This window comes from Tachyglossus aculeatus, chromosome 5 (genome assembly GCF_015852505.1).
Source record: "Tachyglossus aculeatus isolate mTacAcu1 chromosome 5, mTacAcu1.pri, whole genome shotgun sequence".
Classification (NCBI taxonomy): Eukaryota; Metazoa; Chordata; class Mammalia; order Monotremata; family Tachyglossidae; genus Tachyglossus; species Tachyglossus aculeatus.
The window spans coordinates 41,436,056-41,462,341 of record NC_052070.1 but is presented as its reverse complement, the minus strand read 5'-3'; the positions used below and the strand labels follow the sequence as shown (position 1 = coordinate 41,462,341).

The following is a 26,286-nucleotide window of genomic DNA, read 5'->3' as shown; positions in this document are numbered from 1 at the left end:
TTTATTTATTTTACTTGTACATATCTATTCTATTTATTTTATTTTGTTAGTATGTTTGGTTTGGTCTCTGTCTCCCCCTTTTAGACTGTGAGCCCACTGCTGGGTAGGGACTGTCTCTAGATGTTGCCAACTTGTACTTTTCAAGCGCCTAGTACAGCGCTCTGCACACAGTAAGCGCTCAATAAATACGATTGATGGTGATGATGATGATGACCGGCCATGGGCCGCTCCTTCCCGGCATCCCTCGGGGCAGAGGGGACCGGCCCGGCCCCCTCACGCGGAGGCCTTAGGGCGGGCAGGAAGGCAGGCTGTGGGGCTTTGGGAATGATAATAATAATAATGATGCTCTCTGTTTAGCGCTTACTATGTGCCCAGCACTCTTCTGAACGTGCTTTAGTGGCAAGAGCCCGAGCATGGGAGGCAGAGGTCATGGGTTCTAATCCCGCCTCTGCCGCTTGTCAGCAGTGTGACCTTGGGCAAGTCATTCAGTTGTATTTATTGAGCGCTTACAGTGTGCAGAGCACTGGACTAAGCACTTGGAAGAGTAAAATATAACGATATCATTCATTCAACCGTATTTATTGAGCGCTAACAATATCATTCATTCACTCAGTCGTATTTATTGAGCACTTACTGTGTGCAGAGCACTGGACTAAGCACTTGGAAGAGTAAAATATAAGGATATCATTCATTCAATCGTATTTATTGAGCGCTAACAATATCATTCATTCATTCAATCGTATTTATTGAGCGCTTACTGTGTGCAGAGCACTGGACTAAGCACTTGGAAGAGTAAAATATAAGGATATCATTCATTCAATCGTATTTATTGAGTGCTAACAATATCATTCATTCATTCAGTCAGTCGTATTTATTGAGCACTTACTGTGTGCAGATCACTGGACTAAGCACTTGGAAGAGTAAAATATACCGATATCTTTCATTCAATCGTATTTAATGAGCGCTAACAATTTCATTCATTCATTCAGTCGTATTTATTGAGCACTTACTGTGTGCAGAGCACTGGACTAAGCACTTAGAAGAGTAAAATATAACGGTATCATTCATTCATTCAATCGTATTTATTGAGCGCTTACCGTGTGCAGAGCACTGGACTAAGCACTTGGAAGAGTAAAATATAACGATATCATTCATTCAACCGTATTTATTGAGAGCTAACAATATCATTCACTCAATCGTATTTATTGAGCGCTTACTGTGTGCAGAGCACTGGACTAAGCACTTGGAAGAGTAAAGTATAAGGATATCATTCATTCAATCGTATTTATTGAGTGCTAACAATATCTTCATTCAGTCAGTCGTATTTATTGAGCACTTACTATGTGCACAGCACTGGACTAAGCACTTGGAAGAGTAAAATATACCGATATAATTCATTCAGTTATCATTTATTGAGCGCTAACAATATCATCCATTCATTCAATTGTATTTATTGAGCGCTTACTGTGTGCAGAGCACTGGACTAAGCACTTGGAAGAGTAAAATGTAACGATATCATTCATTCATTCAATTGTATTTATTGAGTGCTTACAGTGTGCAGAGCACTGGACCAAGCACTTGGAAGAGTGAAATATAACGATGTCATTCATTCATTCATTTGATTGTATTTATTGAGTGCTTACTGTGTGCAGAGCACTGGGCCAAGCACTTGGAAGAGTAAAATATAACGATATTCATTCATTCAATCATATTGAGCGCTTACTGTGTACAGAGCACTGGACCAAGCACTTGGAAGAGTAAAATATAACGATATCATTCATTCATTCAATCGTATTTATTGAGCGCTTACTGTGTGCAGAGCACTGGACTAAGCACTTAGAAGAGTAAAATATAACGATATCATTCATTCATTCATTCAATTGTATTTATTGAACGCTTACTGTGTGCAGAGCACTGGACCAAGCACTTGGAAGAGTAAAATATAACGATATCATTCATTCATTCAATTGTATTTATTGAGCGCTTACTGTGTGCAGAGCACTGGACTAAGCACTTGGAAGAGTAAAATATAGCAATATCACTCATTCAATCGCATTTATTGAGTGCTTACTGTGTGCGGAGCACTGGACTAAGCGCTTGGGAAGTACAAGTCGGCAACATATAGAGACGGTCCCTACCCACTTCTCTGTGCCTCAGTTCCCTCTTCTGGAAAATGGGGATGAAGACTGTGCCAGCGCTTGGCAGATGGTAAGCGCTTAACAAATATCATTATTATTACAAGGTAATCAGGTTGTTCCACGTGGGGCTCACACTATTAATCCCCATTTTACAGATGAGGGAACTGAGGCACAGAGAAGTGAAGTGACTTGCCCAAAATCACACAGCTGACAAGAGGCGGAGCCGGGATTAGAGCCCACATCCTCCGACTCCCTAGCCCGGGCTCTTGCCACTAAGCCATGCTGGTACCTGGGACCAGGGCCCATCTTGTTCCCTGTCTTCAACGCCCCCCGCCCCTCCCTTCACCCCCTCAACAACTAAAGTTTCTAAGAATAGAGGTTCTGGGGTACAGACCTCTTATATTTATCTCCCTCTACCGAGGGGTTGCTTGTGATGGGGATCTGGGGTGCTGGCCTCACTGCAACCTTCACACGAGGGATCCCTTGTGATGGGGATCTGGGGTGATGATGATGGTATTTGTTAAGCACTTACTATGTGCCAAGCACTGAGGTGGTCGGGTTGTCCCACGCGGGGCTCACAGTCTTAATCCCCATTATATTCGTTCATTCAGTCGTATTGAGCGCTTACTGTGTGCAGAGCACTGTACTAAGCGCTTGGGAAGTACAAGTTGGCATCATATAGAGATGGCCCCTACCCAACAGTGGGCTCACAGTCTAGAAGGGGGAGACAGACAACAAAACAAAACATAATAATAAAATAAATAGAATAGTAAATACATACAAGTAAAATAGAGTAATAAATCTGTACAAACATATATACAGGTGCTGTGGGGACGGGAAAGAGGTAGGGCGGGGGGAGCAGGAGAGCAAGGGGGGGCTCAATGTGGGAAGGCCTCCTGGAGGAGGTGAGCTCTCAGTAGGGCCTTGAAGGGAGGAAGAGAGTTAGCTTGGCGGATGGGCGGAGGGAGGGCATTCCAGGCCAGGGGAAGGACGTGGGTCAGGGGTCGACAGCGGGACAGGTGAGAACGAGGTACGGTGAGGAGATTAGAGGCGGAGGAGCGGAGGGTGCGGGCTGGGCTGGAGAAGGAGAGAAGGGAGGTGAGGTAGGAGGGGGCGAGGTGATGGAGAGCCTTGAAGCCCAGGGTGAGGAGTTTCTGCCTGATGCGCAGATTGATCGGTAGCCACTGGAGATTTTTGAGGAGGGGAGTAACATGCCCAGAGCATTGCTGCACAAAGATGATCCGGGCAGCGGCGTGAAGTATAGACTGAAGTGGGGAGAGTCAGGATGGGAAATCAGAGAGGAGGCTGATGCAGTAATCCAGTCGGGTTAGGATGAGGGATTGAACCAGCAGGGTAGCGGTTTGGATGGAAAGGAAAGGGCGGATCTTGGCGATGTTGCGGAGCTGAGACCGGCAGGTTTTGGTGACGGATTGGATGTGAGGGGTGAACAAGAGAGCGGAGTCGAGGATGACACCAAGGTTGCGGGCTTGTGAGACGGGAAGGATGGTAGTGCCATCAACAGTGATGGGAAAGTCAGGGAGAGGGCAGGGTTTGGGAGGGAAGACAAGAAGTTCAGTCTTGGTCATTATTGAGTTTTAAATGGCTGGCAGACATCCAGATGAAGATGTCTTGAAGGCAGGAGGAGACATGAGCCTGAAGGGAGGGAGAGAGAGCAGGGGCAGAGATGTAGATTTGGGTGTCATCAGCGTAGAGATGATAGTTGAAGCCGTGGGAGCGAATGAGTTCACCAAGGGAGTGAGTGTAGGAACCCCTACAGTAAGGGGATGGGAGGGGGAGGAGGAGCCCGCAAAGGAGACTGAGAATGAATGGCCGGAGAGATAAGAGGAGAGCCAGGAGAAGACGGAGTCTGTGAAGCCAAGATTGGATAGCGTGTTGAGGAGAAGTGGGTGGTCCACGCTGTCGAAGGCAGCTGAGAGGTCGAGGAGGATTAAGATAGAGTAGGAGCCATTGGATTTGGCTGGCAGGAGATCGTTGGTGACCTTTGAGAGGGCAGTTTCGGTGGAGTATAGGTGACAGAAGCCAGAGTGGAGGGGGTCGAGGAGAGAGTTGAAGTTGAGGAAATCGAGGCAGCGCATGTAGACAACTCGTTCTAGGAGTTTGGAAAGGGAGGGTAGGAGGGAGGCAGGGCGATAACTAGAAAGGGAAGTGGGGTCGAGAGAGTTGTTTTAGGATGTGGGAGATGTGGGCATGTTTGAAAGCAGAGGGGAAGGAACCAGTGGAGAGTGAGCAGTTGAAAATGAAAGTTAGGGGAGGAGGGAAAGGGCAAGAGATTTCATAAGATGAGAGGGAATGGGGTCTGAAGCACAGGTGGATGGAGGGTTCGGCTCCTACCAGACCTTTCATTTAATGCTCTCCTTGTTTGGAGATGAGAGTAGTTTTAGTGTTCTCTGATCTTGCCAAGGCTTGGTGTCTTATCCTCTTCGATATTTTTGATCAAAGATATTTCAGGATTTTTTTCCAATCTCTAAAATTCATCGGTCAGCTTTCTCCCTGGAAAGACCCTTTGGGTTGTTCTTAAAAGATAAATCCCACTTTCTCTTTTTTGTCTAGGCTAAAGTGATCCCGCTCATTTAAATTTTCCTCACCTGATGTGTTTTCCAACCCTTCATTCGTTTTGGTCACTCAGTGTCCCCTTAAGCACTTGGGTACTCACATATCTTTATATTCCTTGCTTCCCCTACTTGTAACTTAGAAAAACATCAAATTTGAAATTGCTTGAAAAACAAACAGGGAATTCAAGAGGTTTTTTTTTTTTTCTTTGTAGTCGTTTTGTATTGAAAGTGGATCTGCTGGATGTCTTGGGCTTCTGTTGTGTTTTCCCAGGGGCTTGGTACAGTACATTGCATTCAGTAGGAGCTCAATAAATACCATTTTTGCTACTGTTAATATGCAAGAGTCAGAAAGTAATCCTTTTATTAGAGTACTTCAGTATTAATCTACTTCTTCCCCTATCTGTAAAGTATTTTAATGTCCGTCTTCCCCTTGTTGATTCTAAGCTCTTTATGGGCAGGGATCACATCTGCAACTCTGTTGTATTTTCCCAAGCACTTAGTACAGGGTTTTGCACAAAGCAAGCACTCAAATACCTTGACTGATTGGAATATAAATTCATCCAAAACGTATGTGTGCACTAGACATTTTGGCTAGAACGTGACAAAGTTAGAGAATGTTCTTTTGACAAAATGGGTCTGTCTGGATATAGCGTGAACCCCTCAGAAGGCATGCTTGTGTGTGTGCACACCGAATAGGACACAGGGTGAGTATTACGATATGAGTTTCCCTTAATGCCGGTTTCTTCCCTACCCCCAACCTCAACCCCATACAGGAGAACTGAGTATATTGGATCTAGTTTGGGTTATCACGCTTTAAAAAAGCTGTATTCTTATATTGTACTCTCCCAGTTCCTTAGTACAGTGCTCTGCACACAGTAAGCACTCAATAAACACTATTGATTGATGTAGAGAAACTGAAAAAGGCTCAGTCGATTAAGTGCGTGGGAGAGTACAATAGAGTTATAGGAGCTTTACAGTCTAATGAGGGAGTCAGGCATTAAATTAAGTTACAGGTAGGGAAAGCAAGGAGCATAAAGATCTGTACATATGTGAATGCCTAAGTGCTTAAAGGGACACTGAGTGACCAAAATGAATGAAGTGTTGGAAAATAGATCAAGTGAGGAAAATTTAAATGAACTGGGATCACGTAGGCTAGATAGAAAAGAGAAAGTGGGATTTATCTTTTAAGAACAACCCAAAGGGTCTTTCCAGGGAGAAAGCCGACCACAAGGGTCAGACAGAGGAAATGAATAGAGGCAAAGAGATTTTGGAGGAACATGAGGAAGAATTGTTTTGCGGAAGAATTATATTCACCAGGATGGGCTGCAAGAAACTTTTGGAAACTCCAGCCCTGGCGATCTTGAAGAAAAGAATGGACGTATGGACAGTGAGCGTGTCTACCAACTCTGTTACATTGTCCTCTCCCAAGTGCTTAGTACAGTGCACTGCACATAGTAAGCACTCAATAAGTACAATTGGTTGCTGGATTAAGGTCCTGGATGGTTTAGTCATTCACTGCCTGCAAAGCAGAGGGGCTGGAATGTATAACCACAGGAACCCTACCGGCTTGATGATTGATGTGAGAAAGGAAAGAAAGACAGCAAGCTATTTAGCAAGTCAGAAAATAGTTATCTAATACTGTGCTGATAATCGGATCCAACACAAGCTCTCAATCCCACTAGTCTGAGTCTAAGGTTTGGAAGAACAGGTATTTTATTCCCATTTTACATATAACTGAGGTCTTCTAACTCCCAGGGGCTTGCTCTTTCCCTTAGTTTGTGCTGCCTCCACAAATCCAAATCTGTCAATCACAGCCATAATTATAAATTAATCCACGTAAGAAGAAACCATTGATTGAACTGTTACGATCGCCTTTATTAGTGTCGCTACTGAATGGCGAAGCAGCTTGGTTTAGTGGATAGAGCACGGGTTTGGGAGTCAGAAGGACCCAGGTTCTAATCCCAGCTCCACCACTTGTCTGCCGCGTGATCCTGGGCAAGTCCCTTCATTTCTTTGGGCCTCAGTTACCTCATCTGTAAAATGTGGATAAGAGTGTGAGCCCCATGTGGGACAGGGACTGTGTCCAACTGGATTAAATTGTAGTGACACCACTGCTTAGAACAGGCCCTGGCACATAGAAAGCATTTAATGAGTACCATAATTATTAATTATGAATTAATTAATTATGAGAAGCAGCGTGGCTCACTGGAAAGAGCCCGGGCTTTGGAGTCAGAGGTCATGGGTTCAAATCCCAGCTCCGCCAACTGTCAGCTGTGTGACTTTGGGCAAGTCTATCTCTCCTTGACGCTGCCAACCTCTTCCTCCACCCCACCTCACCCACTCACCAACTTGGTCATACCCTCGACCTCATCATCTCCTACCGCTGCACTGTGTCCACCCTCACCAACTCTGTGATCCCTCTCTCTGATCATAATCTTCTCACCTGCCTCCTCACTCACACTCCTTTCCCCTGTAAATCCGTATTACTCCCTCACAGAGGTCTCCGCTCTCTGGGCCCCACCCATCTTTCGGAGCGCCTCACACCCCACCTCGCCGCCCTCTCCTCTCTACCCAGTCTTGATGATCAGATTACTGCTCTCAACTCTACCCTTTCTACTCAGCTAGACTCGCTCGCTCCCCTTTCCCTTCACCGCTCTCGCACCACTAACCCACAGCCCTGGATCACTGCCACTGTCCGCCTCCTTCGCTCTTATGCTCGAGCTGCCGAACGCTGCTGGCGAAAGTCTAAACACCATGCCAACCTCGTTCACTTCAAGTTTATCCTTTCCTGCCTTAACTCAGCCCTCTCTTCTGCCAGACAAAACTATTTCTCCTCCCTTATTGACACCCATGCCCATCACCCCCGCCAGCTCTTCCGTACATTCAACTCCCTTCTCAGGCCCCCGGTTCCTCCCCCTCCTCCTTCCCTCACCCCCAACGATCTGGCCTCCTACTTCATTAACAAAATTAAATCCATCAGGTCCGACCTCCCCAAAGTCTCTTCCCCCCTTTCTCCAACCCCCCGGCTCTCAACACTCTCTGCTACTCTCCCATCCTTCCCAGCGGTATCCTCAGAGGAACTCTCCTCCCTCCTCTCAAGTGCTACTCCGGCCACCTGTGCTTCTGACCCCATTCCCTCTCATCTTATGAAATCTCTCGCTCCATCCCTTCTCCCCTCCTTAACTTCCATCTTCAACCGCTCACTCTCCACTGGTTCCTTCCCCTCTGCCTTCAAACATGCCCATGTCTCTCCCATCCTAAAAAACCCTCTCTTGACCCCACCTCACCTTCTAGTTATCGTCCCATATCCCTCCTACCATTCCTTTCCAAACTCCTTGAACGAGCTGTCTACACGCGCTGCCTAGAATTCCTCAACAACAACTCTCTCCTCGACCCCCTCCAGTCTGGCTTCCGTCCCCTTCATTCCACGGAAACTGCCCTCTCAAAGGTCACCAATGACCTCCTGCTTGCCAAATCCAGCGGCTCCTACTCTATCCTAATCCTCCTCGACCTCTCAGCTGCCTTCGACACTGTGGACCACCCCCTTCTCCTCAACACGTTATCTGACCTTGGCTTCACAGACTCCGTCCTCTCCTGGTTCTCCTCTTATCTCTCCGGTCGTTCTTTCTCAGTCTCTTTTTCAGGCTCCTCCTCCCCCTCCCATCCTCTTACTGTGGGAGTTCCCCAAGGTTCAGTGCTTGGTCCCCTTCTGTTCTCAATCTACGCTCACTCCCTTGGTGACCTCATTCGCTCCCACGGCTTCAACTATCACCTCTACGCTGATGACACCCAGATCTACATCTCTGCCCCTGCTCTCTCCCCCTCCCTCCAGGCTCGCATCTCCTCCTGCCTTCAGGACATCTCCATCTGGATGTCCGCCCGCCACCTAAAGCTCAACATGTCGAAGACTGAGCTCCTTGTCTTCCCTCCCAAACCTTGTCCTCTCCCTGACTTTCCCATCTCTGTTGACGGCACTACCATCCTTCCCGTCTCACAAGCCCGCAACCTTGGTGTCATCCTCGACTCCGCTCTCTCATTCACCCCTCACATCCAAGCCGTCACCAAAACCTGCCGGTCTCAGCTCCGCAACATTGCCAAGATCCGCCCTTTCCTCTCCATCCAAACCGCTACCCTGCTAATTCAAGCTCTCATCCTATCCCGTCTGGACTACTGCACCAGCCTTCTCTCTGATCTCCCATCCTCGTGTCTCTCTCCACTTCAATCCATACTTCATGCTGCTGCCCGGATTATCTTTGTCCAGAAACGCTCTGGACATATCACTCCCCTCCTCAAAAACCTCCAATGGCTACCGATCAATCTGCGCATCAGGCAGAAACTCCTCACCCTGGGCTTCACGGCTGTCCATCCCCTCGCCCCCTCCTACCTCACCTCCCTTCTCTCCTTCTCCAGCCCAGCCCGCACCCTCCGCTCCTCCACCACTAATCTCCTCACCGTACCTCGCTCTCGCCTGTCCCGCCGTCGACCCCCGGCCCATGTCATCCCCCGGGCCTGGAATGCCCTCCCTCTGCCCATCCGCCAAGCTAGCTCTCTTCCTCCCTTCAAGGCCCTGCTGAGAGCTCACCTCCTCCAGGAGGCCTTCCCAGACTGAGCCCCTTCCTTCCTCTCCCCCTCGCCCCCCTCTCCATCCCCCCATCTTACCTCCTTCCCTTCCCCACAGCACCTGTATATATGTATATATGGTTGTACATATTTATTATTCTATTTATTTATTTATTTATTTATTTATTTTACCTGTACATTTCTATCCTACTTATTTTATTTTGTTGGTATGTTTGGTTCTGTTCTCTGTCTCCCCCTTTTAGACTGTGAGCCCACTGTTGGGTAGGGACTGTCTCTATGTGATGCCAATTTGTACTTCCCAAGCGCTTAGTACAGTGCTCTGCACATAGTAAGCGCTCAATAAATACGATTGATTGATTGATTGATTGATTAAGTCACTTCACTTCTCTGCGCCTCAGTTCCCTCATCTGTAAAATGGGGATTAAGACTGTGAGCCCCCAGTGGGACAACCTGATCACCTTGTAACCTCCCCAGCGCTTAGAACATGCTTTGCACACAGTAAGCGCTTAGTAAATGCTATCGTTATTATTATTATTATTATTATTTATCACTAAAGTAGGGGAGCAGAAAGATGGTGGTTTTCGTGGCAGTGCTAGTCACGAATGTCATTGAGCTACTTGACAGGTGGGCTCATGTGGTAAAAGATGCATCATCATCATCGATATTGATTGAGTGCTTACTGTGTGCAGAGCACTGTTCTAAGCAGTTGGGAGAGTACAGTACACTAGAGAAGCAGCGTGGCTCAGTGGAAAGAGCATGGGCTTTGGAGTCAGAGGTCATGGGTTCAAATCCCGGCTCCGCCAACTGTCAGCTGTGTGACTTTGGGCAAGTCACTTAATTTCTCTGTTTTGACTTCACAGTCTAAACTTCTTTTAGACTGTGAGCCCACTGTTGGGTAGGGACTGTCTCTATGTGTTGCCAACTTGTACTTCCCAAGCGCTTAGTACAGTGCTCTGCACACAGTAAGCGCTCAATAAATACGATTGATTGATTGATTCTCTGTGCCTGTTACCTCATCTGTAAAATGGGGATGAAGACTGTGAGCCCCCCGTGGGACAACCTGATCACCTTGTAACCTCCCCAGCGCGTAGAACAGTGCTTTGCACATAGTAAGCGCTTAATAAATGACATCATTGTTATTATTATTACTAGAGGTGGTAGACATGTTCCCTGCCCACAGTGAGCTTGTAGTCCATTCATTCAGCATACTTGTAGAACCCTTACTCTGTGCCGAGCACTGTACTAAGCTCTTAGGTAAGTTCAGTACAACAGTAAACAGACACCTTCCCTGCCCACAACGAGCTCACAGCCTGTCTTTTAGACTGTGAGCCCACTGTTGGGTAGGGACTGTCTCTATATGTTGCCAGTTTGTACTTCCCAAGCGCTTAGTACAGTGCTCTGCACATAGCAAGCGCTCAATAAATACGATTGATGATGATGATGATGATGGAGTGTCTGCAGACTACAGAGCCGTAATTTGGCTCAACCTGGGTATTTTCTCAGACTGTAAAAGTGACAGTAAACTGCAGTAGTGTTTCCAAGGAAGCGTAAGGGAACTAAGATAGATTTTCCATGTAACAAGCAGTACAGGTATCTTAAGGCTTACTTTTTAAAAACAAATTTCATCGTTCACTATAAACTTGCTACCATGCAGTATCTTCAGCCTTATGCTCATTTTCTGATGATAAATACACACATCTGCAAATTTCCTGATTCACTTAATCAGTGGGATTTATTGAGCTCTTACTGTGTGCAGAGCACTGTACTAAGCGCTTGGGGAAGTGCAGTAGAAAATAATAATAATGGTGGTATTTAAGTGCTTACTATGTGCGAAGCACTGGGGGGAAACAAGGTGATCAGGTTGTCCCACATGGGGCTCACACTCTTAATCCCCATTTTACAGATGAGGTAACTGAGGCACAGAGAAGTTAAGTGGCTTGCCCAAGGTCACACAGCTGACAAGTGGCTGAGCGGGGATTCGAACCCATGACCTCTGACTCCCAAGCCTGCGCTCTTTCCACCGAGTCACGCTGCTTCTCAAAAGAGTTGGTAGATGCAATCCCTGCCCACAAAAAAGCTACTTCACTACTTCACTGTGTTGTCCATATTCTTTCCACTGACTTGTTGCGTAAAACTTTCCTTTAGGGATAACTCATTAGGGTTTTGACTCACAATTAGTAATCTTCTGTATATTCCTAGAAACATACTGTTGTATAGGCAGTTACAAAGCAAATTTTAAGAGGCATCTTAAGATTCTAGAATCAGTCTGAAAGAAAAATGTGGCTTACATATTTGTTGATATTCATGAAAAAACTCAGGATAATGTGCTGAATTTGATAGGAAAAATCAGAGTTTAAATTATTTTTTCCTCTGAAAACTGATATTGGCCCTTGAGTAATGAATTTTTAGGTGCAAGGACTGTGGCTTCAGAATTCATTGATCTCTCTTCCACTTCTTTCTGTGGGTTCACTATTCCTTTTTAAAGTTTCTATGATCCTGAATTGATTTAAAAGATATTTTCCACATATGCAGTTATTTTCTTTTTTGATGATTTTAATGAAAGGTGGAGTAATTTGACCTCTTCATGTGCTTGGCCGTAGCTGGAAAAACAGGTTGTCGCTAGCGCTAGAAGATGCTTTGAAATGATGTTGGAGAGAAAGTTTTTCGTCACTTGAATATTTTCGTACTTTTTTCTAAGTGGAAAATGTTTGTGAAAACAGACAGATTAATTCTGCCTAATCAGATATGATTATTCAAATAAAAAATATCTTGTGTGCTTTGCTGAACAGCCTAATTGCACAATGCCCCACAAGATTGGATTCGTAGTCGTCAGCTCATCAGGACATGAAGATGGCTTCAGTGCGAAAGAACTCATGGTCCATGCCCCAACTGTGAATGGATGGAGATCACCAAGGTACTGTACATAAGATAAAAAAGAAGGACTAGGGAAGTGGTGACATTCGACTTGGAGAAATTTGGAATCTCCTCAGTTCTTCAGAGATATAATGCACTCAACCAGATGGCCACCTTCTTTAAAACCATACTTGGCCCTGTAATTAGTTTGTTTCAAGGTTAAAATTCCACACTAAAGCTGAGTGGCGCTTCGGCTATTACTTTTAGAACTAGTTCACATGTTCTATTTGAAATGGGGGTGGGGGTTTGTAGTATTTGTTGGGTGCTTACTATGTGCCGGGCACTGTACTAAGTACAGGCTAATCAGGTTGGACCCAGTCCATGAGCCACAAGGGGCTCACAGTCACTTTACAGGTGAGGTAGCTGAGGCACAGAAAAGTGAAGTGACTTGCCCACGTTCACACAGCAGACAAATGGTGGAGCCAGGATTAGAACCCAGATCCTTCTGATTCCCAGGCCCATGCTCTAGCCAGTAGGCCATGCTGACACTGCTGAAAAAGAGAAAACTAAGGGAGCTCAGTCAGACGGAGAGCAGTAAAACCCCAATCTCGTCTATCTCACCGCCGACCCCTTTCCCACGTCTGCCCCCTCACATGGAGCTCTCTCCTTCCCTCTCCAGACACCCCAGACCACCACTCTCTCCACCTTCAAAGCATTATTAAGGTCACCTCTTCTCCAAATAGCTTTCCCCAATTAAGCCCTCTCTTCCCCAGCTGTCTTTCCCTTCTGTGTCATCTATGCCCTTGGATCTGGGACCCTTGGACATTCGATATTCACCCCAACCTCATAGCACTCACGTATAAAACTTTAAATTGTATATTATAAACTGCTTATATTAAAGCCCGCTTCCCCCTCTAAACCATAAGCTTGTTATGGGCAGGGAATGTGTCTGCTAATTCTGTTGTATTCTCCAAAGCGGTTAGTACAGTGGTGTGCACATAGTAAGTGCTCAATAAATGAATAAAATTTTTGAAGTTTTGTAATATGAGTCGTCCACCTTGGGTTTCTCATTTCAAATTTTAGCTGCAATCTAGACTATAATCATTTTCTTTCTGTCCATGTCATTTCCTTTTCAAATGAAATTTCATATCATGAAATATTTTCCAAGTATAAAAATGTTGAATTCCATACTCGAGTTTTCCACTTTTTGTAATTCCTAGTGTGGTAGTCTTTGGGTTCAAAGATGCCAGCAGTGAGCCAGTATCCATTAGTGGATCATTGGAAGAGTGTCACAGACACACGCACACTCTCTCTCTCTCTCTCTCTGTCTCCGTCTCCATCTCCCCTCCCGCCCCCAGGTCCTTTAAGCTTTCTTTTCAGTTTTTTGGGTTTTTTTACTGCTTTGAGAGACTTTCATTCTTTCTAATTTTGTCAAACACTGGTCTAATCAATCAGTGGGATTTATTGAGTACTTACTATATGCGGAGCACTGTACCAAGTGCTTGGTAGAGTACAGTACAGCACCAGGGTACATCCGATCAGATCAGACAGTCACTGTCCCACACGGGGCTCACAGTAAGAGAGACAGAGCACGTTTTGAGTCCCCATTTTACAGTTGAGCAAAGTGAAGCACAGAGAAGAAAAGTGACTTGCCCAAGGTCACATAGAGGCATCTGGCAGAGGCAGGTTTAGAACCCAAGTCCTCTGAATTCCAGGCCCATACTTTTTCCACTAAGTCACGCTGTTTCACATCATTTGTGTCCTGGAGCAGTTAAAGCTGCAAAACAGAATAAAGAATGCCCAGTTAGGTCACTTATCCATTTAGTCAGGAATTCTGCTCGTACGCCCAGTGTTTCATAATTGCAGTAATGATTGACCAGCGAGCTAGTCAAAACCAGCATTAAGAAGCTGCATTGCCTATAGTGGATAGAGCACAGGGCTGAGAGTCAGAAGGACCTGGATTCTAATCCCAGCTCTGCCACTTGTCTGTCTGCTGGGTGACCTTGGGCAAGTCACTTAACTTCTCTGGGCCTCGGCTTTGTCATCTGTAAAATGGAGGTTAGGACTGTGAGCCCCATTGTGGGACATGGATTATGTCCAACCTGAGTAACGTGTATCTACCCCTATGCTTATTACAGTGCCTGGCACATAGTAAGCACTTAAATACCATTAAAAAAAACCCAGAGAAGCCAGAAGCCCAGCAGTAAGTACTTGTGAAGTGGATTTCTGTTGCAGATTCCCTTCAAGTCTGAGCTGTAGCAGGCAAGGTAGCAGAATAAATGCTTTAATCATGTCCCATTGAAATCGATTAATCAATCAATTGTGTTTCTTGAGCACTAACTGTGTGCAAAGCACCGTACCAACAGCTGGGGAGAGTACAGTATAACAGTTGATGGTTCCGTCCCTTGTCCACAACGAGCTTACAGTCTAGAGGGGGAGAAAAACGATCTCTCTTACCTCATAACCAATTTATCCGATTCCCAGGCTCCGGCCAGCCCTTGGTCAATCTGTTCCTGAAGGCCCCGGAGGTCAGATCTAAATCCCTGATTGACTTGGGCTCAGTTCCAGACTCTGGAGACCTGATGGCTTCATGTTAGTTCACTTGCTTATCAGCTGTCAAGGTTAAAGGGAAGCAGAATGGTCTGAGAGGTTCTGGTTTAGGTGGAGTTCCCTTAGTTGTTATAAATCAGAATTCCGGCTGGTCTAGGTCAAGAAATCACTTAGTTCCTGTCCGCCGGGCCGTTGCGGTGCCAAATCTAAGACCACGTAATGCCGGTTGACATTAAGTTGTCATTCTGACTTTGTTTCATTTCCCGAAAGTGCAAGTGATAAACCGTCTTCTGTCCAGCTGCGCTGTTCTCAGAGCGAGTAGATTGGAGCCATAAGTCCAAAATGCCATTTTAGTTTTCGTCCTTGGCTTGCAACGGAAGTCTAATGCTACTAAATAGATCATTATTTGTTACTCAGTTTATACCGGGCAGCGTTCAGATGCTCCCCAATCTAATACTACCACAGCGACTTAATGGATAGTGTCCCCAAGGGTCTCCTGAATTAATCACAAAAGAGCACCTTAGGTCAAGTAAATCTTGGGAAGATACAGGGGAAAATGTTTTTCACTGAAGTCTCCCGAAGCAGAGTTTGGTTCACTGTGTTCCTGCAGAATGCAGATTTCTGTGATCCATTCAAATTCTGCTCAATATCTGTTTAGCTGGGGGAGAGAGAGCTAGTCACCATGGCTTTAGCCTGAATAAAAGGAAGGCATTTAGGCTCACGGACCTTAGTTCTCTTAGTATGAATGATCCGCCTGAAAAGATTTGGGTTACCACAGTTTAACTTCATTTTTGTGAGTCGCACTTGAAATGGAAAGTAATTTTTAATTTTTCAGCCGCCTTTATGCCAGGTGGCGTGTGTTTTTTTAATAATTTTAATAATGCTCTACTCATGTTTCGATTTAAGATTTATGAAAGTAATTCACAGCCGGTTGTCTAGCCTGAACTCTTATAGGTTTAATTACTCTTTGGAGAATCGCTTTACTGCTTTAAAAGAGCCAAGCTCATTTCAAACCTCTCCCTCTCTTCCGGTCATTGTACGTCATGCCGAGTCTGTCCTTAGCACTTTTTTCCTGTGGTTACCACTTTTTTGTCGACTGCTGGTTTTTTTCCCCTCAGCGATGTCCGTCCCTGAGTGAACAGAGTTTCACCAAACACAAACGTGTCTCGTGTTGACGAAGATACAGCTCTTCTCAAATCCCTGTCTATACAGATACTCTTCCTGGTTTCCACTACTGCGATAACTTGATAGCTTGCCGGTGTTGCCTTTGAATTTGCAAATCAAAAGGTTAACGTCAAAACCCAGCCTCCTAAGAGTGCCGTGATACCGCCAAGTAAAACGATGATTCTTTGGTTCTCAGATTCTGCCAGTTTCCACAAGAAATCGTCCTTCAGATGGCTGAGCGATGCCGGGTGCGGAAACTCCAGTTACTTGCTCATCAGTATATGATTTCGAGTAAAATCGAGTTCTACATCAGTGAAAGTTTGCCTGAATACTTTGTGCCGTATCAAACAGAAAGGTTTCGGAGGCTTGGGTAAGAGTGAAAGTAGAAAATGATTGATGTTAACTTTTGGCGTTAGTCCACCTGACTAAAAAGCACTTCAGAAAATGATGAAATTTGAAGGTTCATGGGTTTTATTTTCGGTGGCGTTTTCGTTAATCAAGCAGTGGTAACTACTAAGTGATCGGAAGAGTACCATCCAGTAGAGTTGGTAGACACGAGTCCTATCCTCAGGAGGCTTTCATCATCATCATCATCAATTGTATTTATTGAGCGCTTACTATGTGCAGAGCACTGTACTAAGCGCTTGGGAAATACAAATTGGCAACACATAGAGACAGTCCCTACCCAACAGTGGGCTCACAGTATAAAAGGGATATGTACAAGTAAAGTAAATAAATAAATAAATAAATAAATAGAGTAACAAATATGTACAAACATATATACATATATACAGGTATACATATATACAGGTAGACATGGATGTGGGGAGGGAGGGCATTCCAGGCCAGGGGGAGGATGTTGGCCGGGGGTCGATGGCTGGACAGGCAAGAATGAGGCACAGTGAGGAGGTTAGCGGCAGAGTAGCGGGGGGTGCGGGCTGGGCTGTAGAAGGAAAGAAGGGAGGTGAGGTAGGAGGGGGCGAGGTGATGGACAGCCTTGAAGCCGAGAGTGAGGGGTTTTTGCCTGATTAGTAAAACCTCGCATATATTCTGGTCCTCTTCCTCTCCAGGGTGAAACCTGGCATCTCTCCACTCTGTGTGAACTGAGGACAGTTGCATTCTACCTTAATCAATCAATCAATCAATCGTATTTATTGAGCGCTTACTATGTGCAGAGCACTGTACTAAGCGCTTGGGAAGTACAAACTGGCATCACATAGAGGCAGTCCCTACCCAACAGTGGGCTCACAGTCTAAAAGGGGGAGACAGAGAACAGAACCAAACATACCAACAAAATAAAATAAGTAGGATAGAAATGTACAAGTAAAATAAATAAATAAATAAATAAATAGAGTAATAAATATGTACAACCATATATACATATATACAGGTGCTGTGGGGAAGGGAAGGAGGTAAGACGGGGGGATGGAGAGGGGGACGAGGGGGAGAGGAAGGAAGGGGCTCAGTCTGGGAAGGCCTCCTGGAGGAGGTGAGCTCTCAGCAGGGCCTTGAAGGGAGGAAGAGAGCTAGCTTGGCGGATGGGCAGAGGGAGGCCATTCCAGGCCCGGGGGATGACGTGGGCCGGGGGTCGATGGCGGGACAGGCGAGAGCGAGGTACGGTGAGGAGATTAGTGGTGGAGGAGCGGAGGGTGCGGGCTGGGCAGTAGAAGGAGAGAAGGGAGGTGAGGTAGGAGGGGGCGAGGGGATGGACAGCCTTGAAGCCCAGGGTGAGGAGTTTCTGCCTGATGCGCAGATTGATCGGTAGCCATTGGAGGTTTTTGAGGAGGGGAGTAATATGTCCAGAGCGTTTCTGGACAAAGATAATCCGGGCAGCAGCATGAAGTATGGATTGAAGTGGAGAGAGACACGAGGATGGGAGATCAGAGAGAAGGCTAGTGCAGTAGTCCAGACGGGATAGGATGAGAGCTTGAATGAGCAGGGTAGCGGTTTGGATGGAGAGGAAAGGGCGGATCTTGGCAATGTTGCGGAGCTGAGACCGGCAGGTTTTGGTGACGGCTTGGATGTGAGGGGTGAATGAGAGAGCGGAGTCGCGGATGACACCAAGGTTGCGGGCTTGTGAGACGGGAAGGATGGTAGTGCCGTCAACAGAGATGGGAAAGTCAGGGAGAGGACAAGGTTTGGGAGGGAAGACAAGGAGCTCAGTCTTCGACATGTTGAGCTTTAGGTGGCGGGCGGACATCCAGATGGAGATGTCCTGAAGGCAGGAGGAGATGCGAGCCTGGAGGGAGGGGGAGAGAGCAGATCAATCAGATCAAATTAGGGCAGGTGATAACCCCTGCAGGCAACATAATTATGAAAAATGTTTGTGTTCAATACAAATTGTTATTCCATCCTTACAACCTAATCGGACGTCATATTTAACCGGTGATTCACGGTGATTCACGGTGCATCAATATACATTCTTTCAGTGTAGTGCAGGGAGACAGACGTTAAAATAAATAAAAGATATGCAGATAAATACTGTGGGGATGGGGTAGAGTGAGTATCAGAGCGCTTAAAGATGATATGGGCCAGGTTAGAGAGAAAATCAAAGTGCTTAAGGGGTACAGACTAGAGTGTTTGGGTTTTTAATTAAACATAGGGCTATAGTTTTGCGTAGGTCTGACAGTTGATGACTTCCAGAGCCGTAAGAGAAAAGATTTGCATTGCGAGAGGAACAGCTCTTAAAATAAATTAGCTTTAGGGCTCTAGCTCTAATGGATCTAATATAGAAAATATCTTGATTCGGATGTTTTCAAAAACTACTGCCAACTTGAAGAAGGGGTAGCATTACGTCTTCTCTCCTGTTTTAGCACGTTACCATGATAACCTTTAAGCATCGCCTGCTTTCCTTAATAAATTGCCACACACAAGAATTGAGCTGCTCCGCTTACGGTTTTTTTAGCTTTTCATTTCACGTCTAAAATACCACACAAAATAATGAAACGTGTTCAGTGAAGCCAGAAAGATCATTTACTTAATGTAAATCGGAAAGTTTAACTGAACTGTTCTGTCCTTGCAGTTACGTCTCGCTCTCTGACAATGAAAAGACAGGCTGCAAAGCTCGAGAGCTAAAATCAGTTTACGTGGATGCAGTAGGACAGTTTCTAAAGTTGACTTTTCATAAAAACCATGTCAACAGGTACAACATGTACAGCCAGGTAAGAGTCATAAAACCTTAAGGTCATAAAACTTCTCAGCCACCAGGCTGTCTGTGTGTAGATTCAGAAGCATTTCTCTAATTTTTTTTTCTTTCTAAACAAAATTTTTCCAGGTTCTTTTTAAAGTAATATCTTTGACTCATTCAAATGTATTTATTGGGTACAGACTTTGTACAGAGCACTGTGCTATCCCGGCTCCTCCAGTTGTCAGCTGTGTGACTTCGGGCAAGTCACTTCACTTCTCTGTGCCAGTTACCTCATCTGTAAAATGGGGATGAAGGCCGTGAGCCCCCCGTGGGACAAACTGATCATCTTGTAACCTCCCCAGCGCTTAGAACAGTGCTTTACACCTAGTAAGCGCTTAATAAATGCCATCGTTATTATTATGCACTTGAGAAAGTACAGCAAAAGCAAAATCCATGCGATTTGAAGATCATTGTTTTGCTGCTGTTGTTTTCCCCAACGCTTAGCACAGTGCATTGGATTCAGCTGGCACTCAGTAAATTCCACCATTTCTATGATACTGACCCTCCCGTCAAAGAGCTTACAGTCTAATATAGGCCTTCACAAAGACTCTTAAAACCAAGTTTCTCAGACGTGGTGGAGTATCCCCAAACTTGGTGGTTTTCCTTGATGGAAAAATGGGAAAACTGTGGTTTAGACGATAAGCCTGAAGTCATACAATCATTTAACCAGCAATCCAGTTCAACCTCAAAGGTTTTCTTTTATCAAATTATTATAATGCCAACTGCCTCCAACGGAGGTATTTTAAAGCAACCCTGGAAATAAATTGAAATCTTTCTCAGCCTACAATAACTCTGTCTCGACTTAGCTTTTTCCAGCGCCCAGGGCTCCCGTAATAAAATTAATGAAATTAAAAAAAAATTGCTACTCGCATGGGCTAGTTTCCAAAGCTAATTAAAATGTATTTATTTAAATGTTGTATGAGATTGCAGATAGCTTAAAAGTTCATAAAATATGAAAGTTCTAGGGTTCGGTATGGATACAAGAAAATAATATATTCTATCCTATTTAAGCCCTGACTTGGGTGCCTTGTTTTTCCATAATTAAATTTTTGGAAAGCTGTGGATTTTTTTTGAATGGATTTTTTGAATTGCAAATACTTGTACATACAACTATTTCATGCATTTTTACCTCAGAAAAAATAATTAACTGAATAATAAAATGGACTACATCCCTGATGTTCATGTGTGTTTTTGTTTAGAAAGCAGTAAAATATTATTACCTGCAAGTTGGATATTTCCAAGGAGCAAAAATGCCTCATCGTGCTTTTTCTGGGTCTGCGAAATGTGAATAAGAAGACTTTCTGTTAATTTTCTGTTGTTTTTATTTCAGGTTGCTTTAGTAGCAATAAATATCATTGGGGATCCTGCAGATTTCAATGATGAAAGCAATATTGTAAGTTGAATAGAGAAATCCACCATAAGACTGAATGCTAAGCAACTGTGTGGATAATCTGAATTTTTCCATTGAGGTTTTTGACCACCTTTTCCGGTAGACAGAACTGTATTAAACCACATGCTTAATAGTGCCTTGCACCTAAAGTTTTTCTGTTGTTCCCAGAAAAACATTCCTTGTGATAATTATTCCTTGTGATAATGTGGATTCTTTTTCCTTCCAAAGACTTCCAGGGAGAAATTAATTGACCATTATCTTGGACATAGTTCAGAAGATCCAGCCTTAGATGGAACATACGTCGGGTGAGAAAGACAATACTCTTAAACAGACGAATTTCTTTACATTTGCTAAAAATCTTAACGCATAACCGAGAAATCTGAGTCATTTCCGCAGAGTCCTGGCTTTGAGTCCCCTGGACTGTGCTCGGGGTTTGTAAATTACTAATTGGACAGTTACAAATCCCTTTATGAAAGTGAGATAATTGACTCTAGTACTCAGTTTAATAAGACGGCTACAAATTACTGTAATGTTGGTAGTGTGGTGAGTATTGCTAGGAAATTACAAAAACGCCATTCAAAGAAATCCACGTGCATTCTGTTGTGAAAGGTAATTATCCTGAACTACTGTGGTAGTGCAGTAGTAGAAATAGAAATTTAATCCGGGAATCCCGACTGTTTGCTTTTAAATAATCATTTAAAGCAAATCATTTGTTTGCTTTTAAATAGTGCATGTGCAGGTGGAGTCGGGAGACTCCAGACCTGTATTCCTCATGTCGGCCTTCTCTGTAACCTTTATCTTCTCTTTTTTTTGTTTTGTTTTATTGGTGGTGGTGATGTTTTTAATCCCCTCCAACTCTTTGGTCATCCTCACCATAGTGGAAACTCACTCAGAAGCTAGTTGCAGCTGTTTTGAGAGTTTGCCTCTGGCACTTTGTAAAAGATTCATTAGGCACTTAGAATCCAATTCCTTCTCAGAGCTGTGATCAGATCAACTGCTGCAACTCCAGACTTTTTTCTCCTATGCCCTAGACCCCCCCCAATCCCCACCCCAGGGGCCCTCAGTCCCCTCCCTCTAATCCCCTCACGTCCAGCACTCTCCTCATCCTCCTCCCCCTACTTCGGCCCCTGCCAGCTCACTCCCATTCAATTCCTTCCTTACCCATCATGCTGCCCCTATCCCACACAGCTTTTGGAACCCCTGCTCCACCGTGGGAAAGCTTCCCTTCATCCTTGACCTGTTCCTCACCCAGTCACCACTCCTCCTCACCATCACTGAAAGCTGGCTCTTCCTTGATGTCATGGTGTCCCCTCCCACTCTCTTCAAGGAAGGGCAGAGGGGGGCCTCATCTTTTCCCACTCCACATGGCTCAGTGGGAAAGGGGGAGGAATCGACTTCCTTCTCGCTCCCCAGTGCCACTTTTGCACCACCGCACCTCCCCATCCCTCTCTGTTCCCTTCCTTGGAAGCCCATATCATCCGCCTCTACCACCCACTACCACCCCCCACCCAGGCCCTTCTTCCAACTTTCTGAACTATTTTGATCCCTTTTTCACATTCTTTCTCTCATTCTCCAGCCTTACATTGATCCTTGAGGACTTCAGAACCCATGGAGATCTCTGACAACCCTTCCATTGTCCACCTCCACTCACTCCTACTCCAGTGACGACCTGCTCCACCCCACCTCACACACACCAACCGGGGCACACACTCACTCATATAATCTCTAGTCACTATACATTCTCTACCATCACCAATTCTGAAATTCCTTTATCAGACCAAAACTTCCTCACCTGTTCCCTTTCCCATACACCCACTCCCTGAAAATCTGTCCTGTTCCCCCACAGAGACAGCCATTCTTTTGACCCTCTCCAATATTATACAGCCACCTTACCCCATTTGTTCCCCACACCCAAACTTTCTTCTTTAGGTACATAAATGGATGCCCTCAACTCCACCATCTCCACTGAACTCAATTCCCTTCCTTCCCTGTCCTTCTGCCTGTCTCACCACTAATGCTCAACCCTGGATCACCTCCATCGCACCGTTGGAGCACTGTTGGCAGAAACCCAGACATCTCTGTGATATTGTCCACCTGAAACTCACCCTTAACTGCATCAGCTCAGCCTTCTCTTCTGCCTGACGTCCATATTTCTCCTTCCTAAGCCATTCGCATGCCCACTGCTCCGGCCAGCTATTCCAGACATTAAACCCCCTCCTCAAACCTCCTGTCCCTCCCAACCTCCGCCATCTCTTTGCCTTAATTATTTGGCCACACACTTTCTCAACAAAATTGAAGCCATCATCACCCTTGTACTTGGATTGGCACCTTTTATTCACCTCTTCCTCAGCTCCACAGCACTTATGAACATAGTCGTCATTGATGTATATTAATGCCTGTCTCATGGACAGTAAGCCCGCTGTGGGCCGGGAACATGTCTACCACTGTTACACTCTCTGGTATACTCTGTTATACTCTGCTGTACTCTCCCAAGCGCGTAGTGCAGTGCTCTGCACACCATAAATGCTCAACAAATATCATTGAGATTCCTAATTAATTTATATTCATTCAGTCGTATTTATTGAGCACTTACTGTGCGCAGAGCACTGTATTAAGCACTTGGGAGAGTACAATATGACAGACTCATTCCTTTCCCAAGCTTTTAATAATAATAATGGCATTTATTAAGCGCTTACTATGGGCAAAGCACTGTTCTAAGCACTACTGCAGTGCTCCGTACACAAAAAACACTCAGTAAATATTATGCACATAATGAGTTTACAGTCCAGAAGGTGGGCCCGAAAATTGGCCTGGTCTGTTGGCACTTTGAACCCATCTTCTCTCCTATTGTGGCTAGTCATTAGGAAACCAATAGTGGCCAAATAGTGTTCCAAATAGCCAAATACAGTAATAAGGTAACAAAAGAATCATTAGGGGGCACGCCAATTTGTACCTAGCATAACCCTCAGTAATGGCAGAAGCTTCTGCCCTAGCAACCAGGCTTAAAACATTTGTGCTCTCCATTTGTATTCTCTTAAGGAAAACCGATATTTTAATTTTACTGACACCGCACCCTCACCCCCTGGGTCAGGTAGAATCCATCAGTGGTATTTATTGAGTACTTATTTTATCCAGAGCACTGTACTATGCACTCGGAAGAGTAGACTGTAAGTTCACTGTTGGCAGGGAATGGGTCTACCAACTCTGTTGTATTGCTCTCTCTCAAACCCTCAATAAATACCACCGATGATAGCACTACAACAGATGATAGACGTGTTCCCTGCCCACAGAGACTTATAGTCTGGAGGATGGAGGCAGATATTAATATAATATAATATATATTATAATATAATATAGTCTTCTAGACTGTGAGCCCGCTGTTGGGTAGAGACCGTCTCTATATGTTGCCAACTTGTACTTCCCAAGCGCTTAGTACAGGGCTCTGCACACAGTAAGTGCTCAAATATGATTGAATGAATGAATAAATAAATTACAGCTATGTACTACATAATAGAATGAGTGGATTTAATGCCTGTGATGTCAAGGATAGAAATGTACAATTGTATAAGTGAAAATATTACTCAGAAAAGCGTTCTAAATCAAAATGAGCCCCAAAACACACTTAAACACGTTACTGTTCGGACCAAACTAATGTTGCAGCGGTAAATGTGCCATCTGTTAAAGAGTGAGAAGTGTTTTTCTTTGAACAGTTTTTATTTGTTAGAGTTCTATGTTTTTAAAAATTTCATGTTGTTTTCAGTATGTTCATTGTTTTCCGTAGACTTAAAATCTGTAGCCTTTTGCCATCAGATGGCATTTTGGTGTAGCATTGCTTCATGAGTTTGGGATACACAATACAGTTACTGCATTGCAAAAAGTGGACAAAAGTAAGAAATATGTATTTGAGAAAGTAGTCTTTCTGGACACAGGAGTCTTCCGATTCATTTTGAAATATCCGCCGTCTTCCCTTAGGAAACCTGACTACATTTCTCCACTGGATGACTTAGCTTTTGATATGTACCAAGATCCAGAGGTTGCTCAGATAATCCGCAAATTAGATGAGAAGAAGAGGGAGGCTGTCCAAAAGGAGCGCTATGATTATGCCAAGACACTAAAGCAAGCCATTGCCGACTTGCAAAAGGTATTTCTTGAGAAAAGAACCTGATGTTTACCCCTGGGTTTGGCCTTCTGTATTCATAAATTGGTCCAATCTCACATGTGCTAAGAGCAGCAGGTACATTGGCGTGAAATTGAAGCCTTGTCTTGAAAGAACCGGGGCACCGGTAAGTGTGGGGATGGGCAGTGACAGCTCTTCCCGAAACACTACGTGTGAGACTGTTGAACAGCTTATGAGATGAACATGAAGGGCAAGAAAAGCATTATCTCTTTACCCTCCTTAATGCAGTCAATTTTTCCATTTCTGTATACTTTCTGGAATTTCCCCAGTTGTCAAAAGGTAGAATTTGTCGGCCACTTGAGAGTAGTTCTGAAACTCTCATTGGGTTACTTGAGCTTCTAGCAACTCAATATAAAAAGGTAAAAACCTCTGCCAGTTTTAAAGAAGAAGAAGCACGGCCTGGTGGAAATGGCTCAGGCCTGGGCGGCAAAGGCCCTGAGTTCTAATCCCAGCTCCGCCGCTTGCTTGCTGTGACACCTTGGGCAGGTCACTTCTCTTTGGAGACGCAGCGTGGTTCAGCGGAAAGAGCACAGGCTTGGGAGTCAGAGGTCATGGGTTCTAATCCCACCTGTGCCACTTGTTAGCTGTGTGACTTGGGGCAAGTCACGTAACTTCTCTGTGCCTCAGTTCCCTCCTCTGTAAAATGGGGATGAAGCCTGTGTGCCTGATGACCTTGTATCTACCCCAGCGCTTAGAACAGTGCTTGGCACATAGTAAGCGCTTAACAAAAGCCATCATTATTATTATTATTCTGCATCCTCATCTAGAGAAGCAGCGTGGCAAAGTAGATAGAGCCCGGGCCTAAGAGTCAGAAGGTCCTGGGTTCTAATCCCAGCTCAGCCTCTTGTCTGCTTTGTGACCCGGGCAAGTCACTTCACTTCTCGGGCCCTCAGTTACCTCGTCTCTAAAAGGGGGATTGAGACTGTGAGCCCCACGTGGGACAGGGACTGTGTCCAACCCAATTTGCTTGTATCCGCCCCAGTGCTTACTACAGTGCCTGGCACTTAATAAGTGCTTAACAAATACCATCGTTATTATTTATTATCCTCTGTAAAATGGGGATGAAATAGCTGTTCTCTCTCCCCCTTAGACTGCGAGCTCCGTTTGGGACAGGGGCTGTGTCCAACCTGATAATCTTGCATTTACAGTGCCTGGCACATAGTAAGCACGTAATAAATACCACAATTTCGTCATCATCAGTATTATCATCATCATTATTATTAGGTTGGAGAGCGTCTTGGGAGGTATGAAGTGGAAAAGCGTTGCGCTGTGGAGAAAGAGGACTATGACCTTGCCAAGGAGAAGAAACAGCAAATGGAACAGTACCGCATGAAGGTATACCAGCAACTTGAGCTCCATAACCTTATGGATTCCGAGCTGGTAGGTGTCATAGACAGGTGGCCACTGAAATAATTGGCAATAAAGAAATATCTAATTAGGCGATGCCTGTTTTAGATGGCTAGATTTTGGCAAGTCGTTGTCATCGTTTTATAAAGCTTACTGCTATTATTTTGCATAGGCACCAATCTCTTGGAGGGTCACGGTAACAATCAGTGTTAGTTACTGAGCACTTACTGTGTGCAGAGCACTGTACTAAGTGCTTGGGAGAGTGCAGAGCAGTACTACACCGATTCTGGGTATTTCTTATCAAGGTCATTATGGTAAATCAGAGA

General features: G+C 44.9%; 1 protein-coding gene across 10 annotated transcripts in view; it reads left to right on the top strand.

Moving 5' to 3' along the window:
- The window catches only part of CEP104 (centrosomal protein 104), an 81,459-nt gene that overhangs the window by 13,299 nt on the left and 41,874 nt on the right, over positions 1–26,286 (top strand). For all 10 annotated transcript variants that reach the window (XM_038746116.1, XM_038746115.1, XM_038746114.1 and 7 more), the window contains exons 2-8: positions 12,082–12,206; positions 16,056–16,229; positions 18,882–19,020; positions 20,377–20,439; positions 20,665–20,741; positions 24,409–24,577; positions 25,838–25,993. In XM_038746116.1, the coding sequence (XP_038602044.1) occupies positions 12,094–12,206; positions 16,056–16,229; positions 18,882–19,020; positions 20,377–20,439; positions 20,665–20,741; positions 24,409–24,577; positions 25,838–25,993 (891 nt within the window). In that variant the 5' untranslated portion in view covers positions 12,082–12,093. The remainder of the gene's footprint in view (positions 1–12,081; positions 12,207–16,055; positions 16,230–18,881; positions 19,021–20,376; positions 20,440–20,664; positions 20,742–24,408; positions 24,578–25,837; positions 25,994–26,286) is intronic.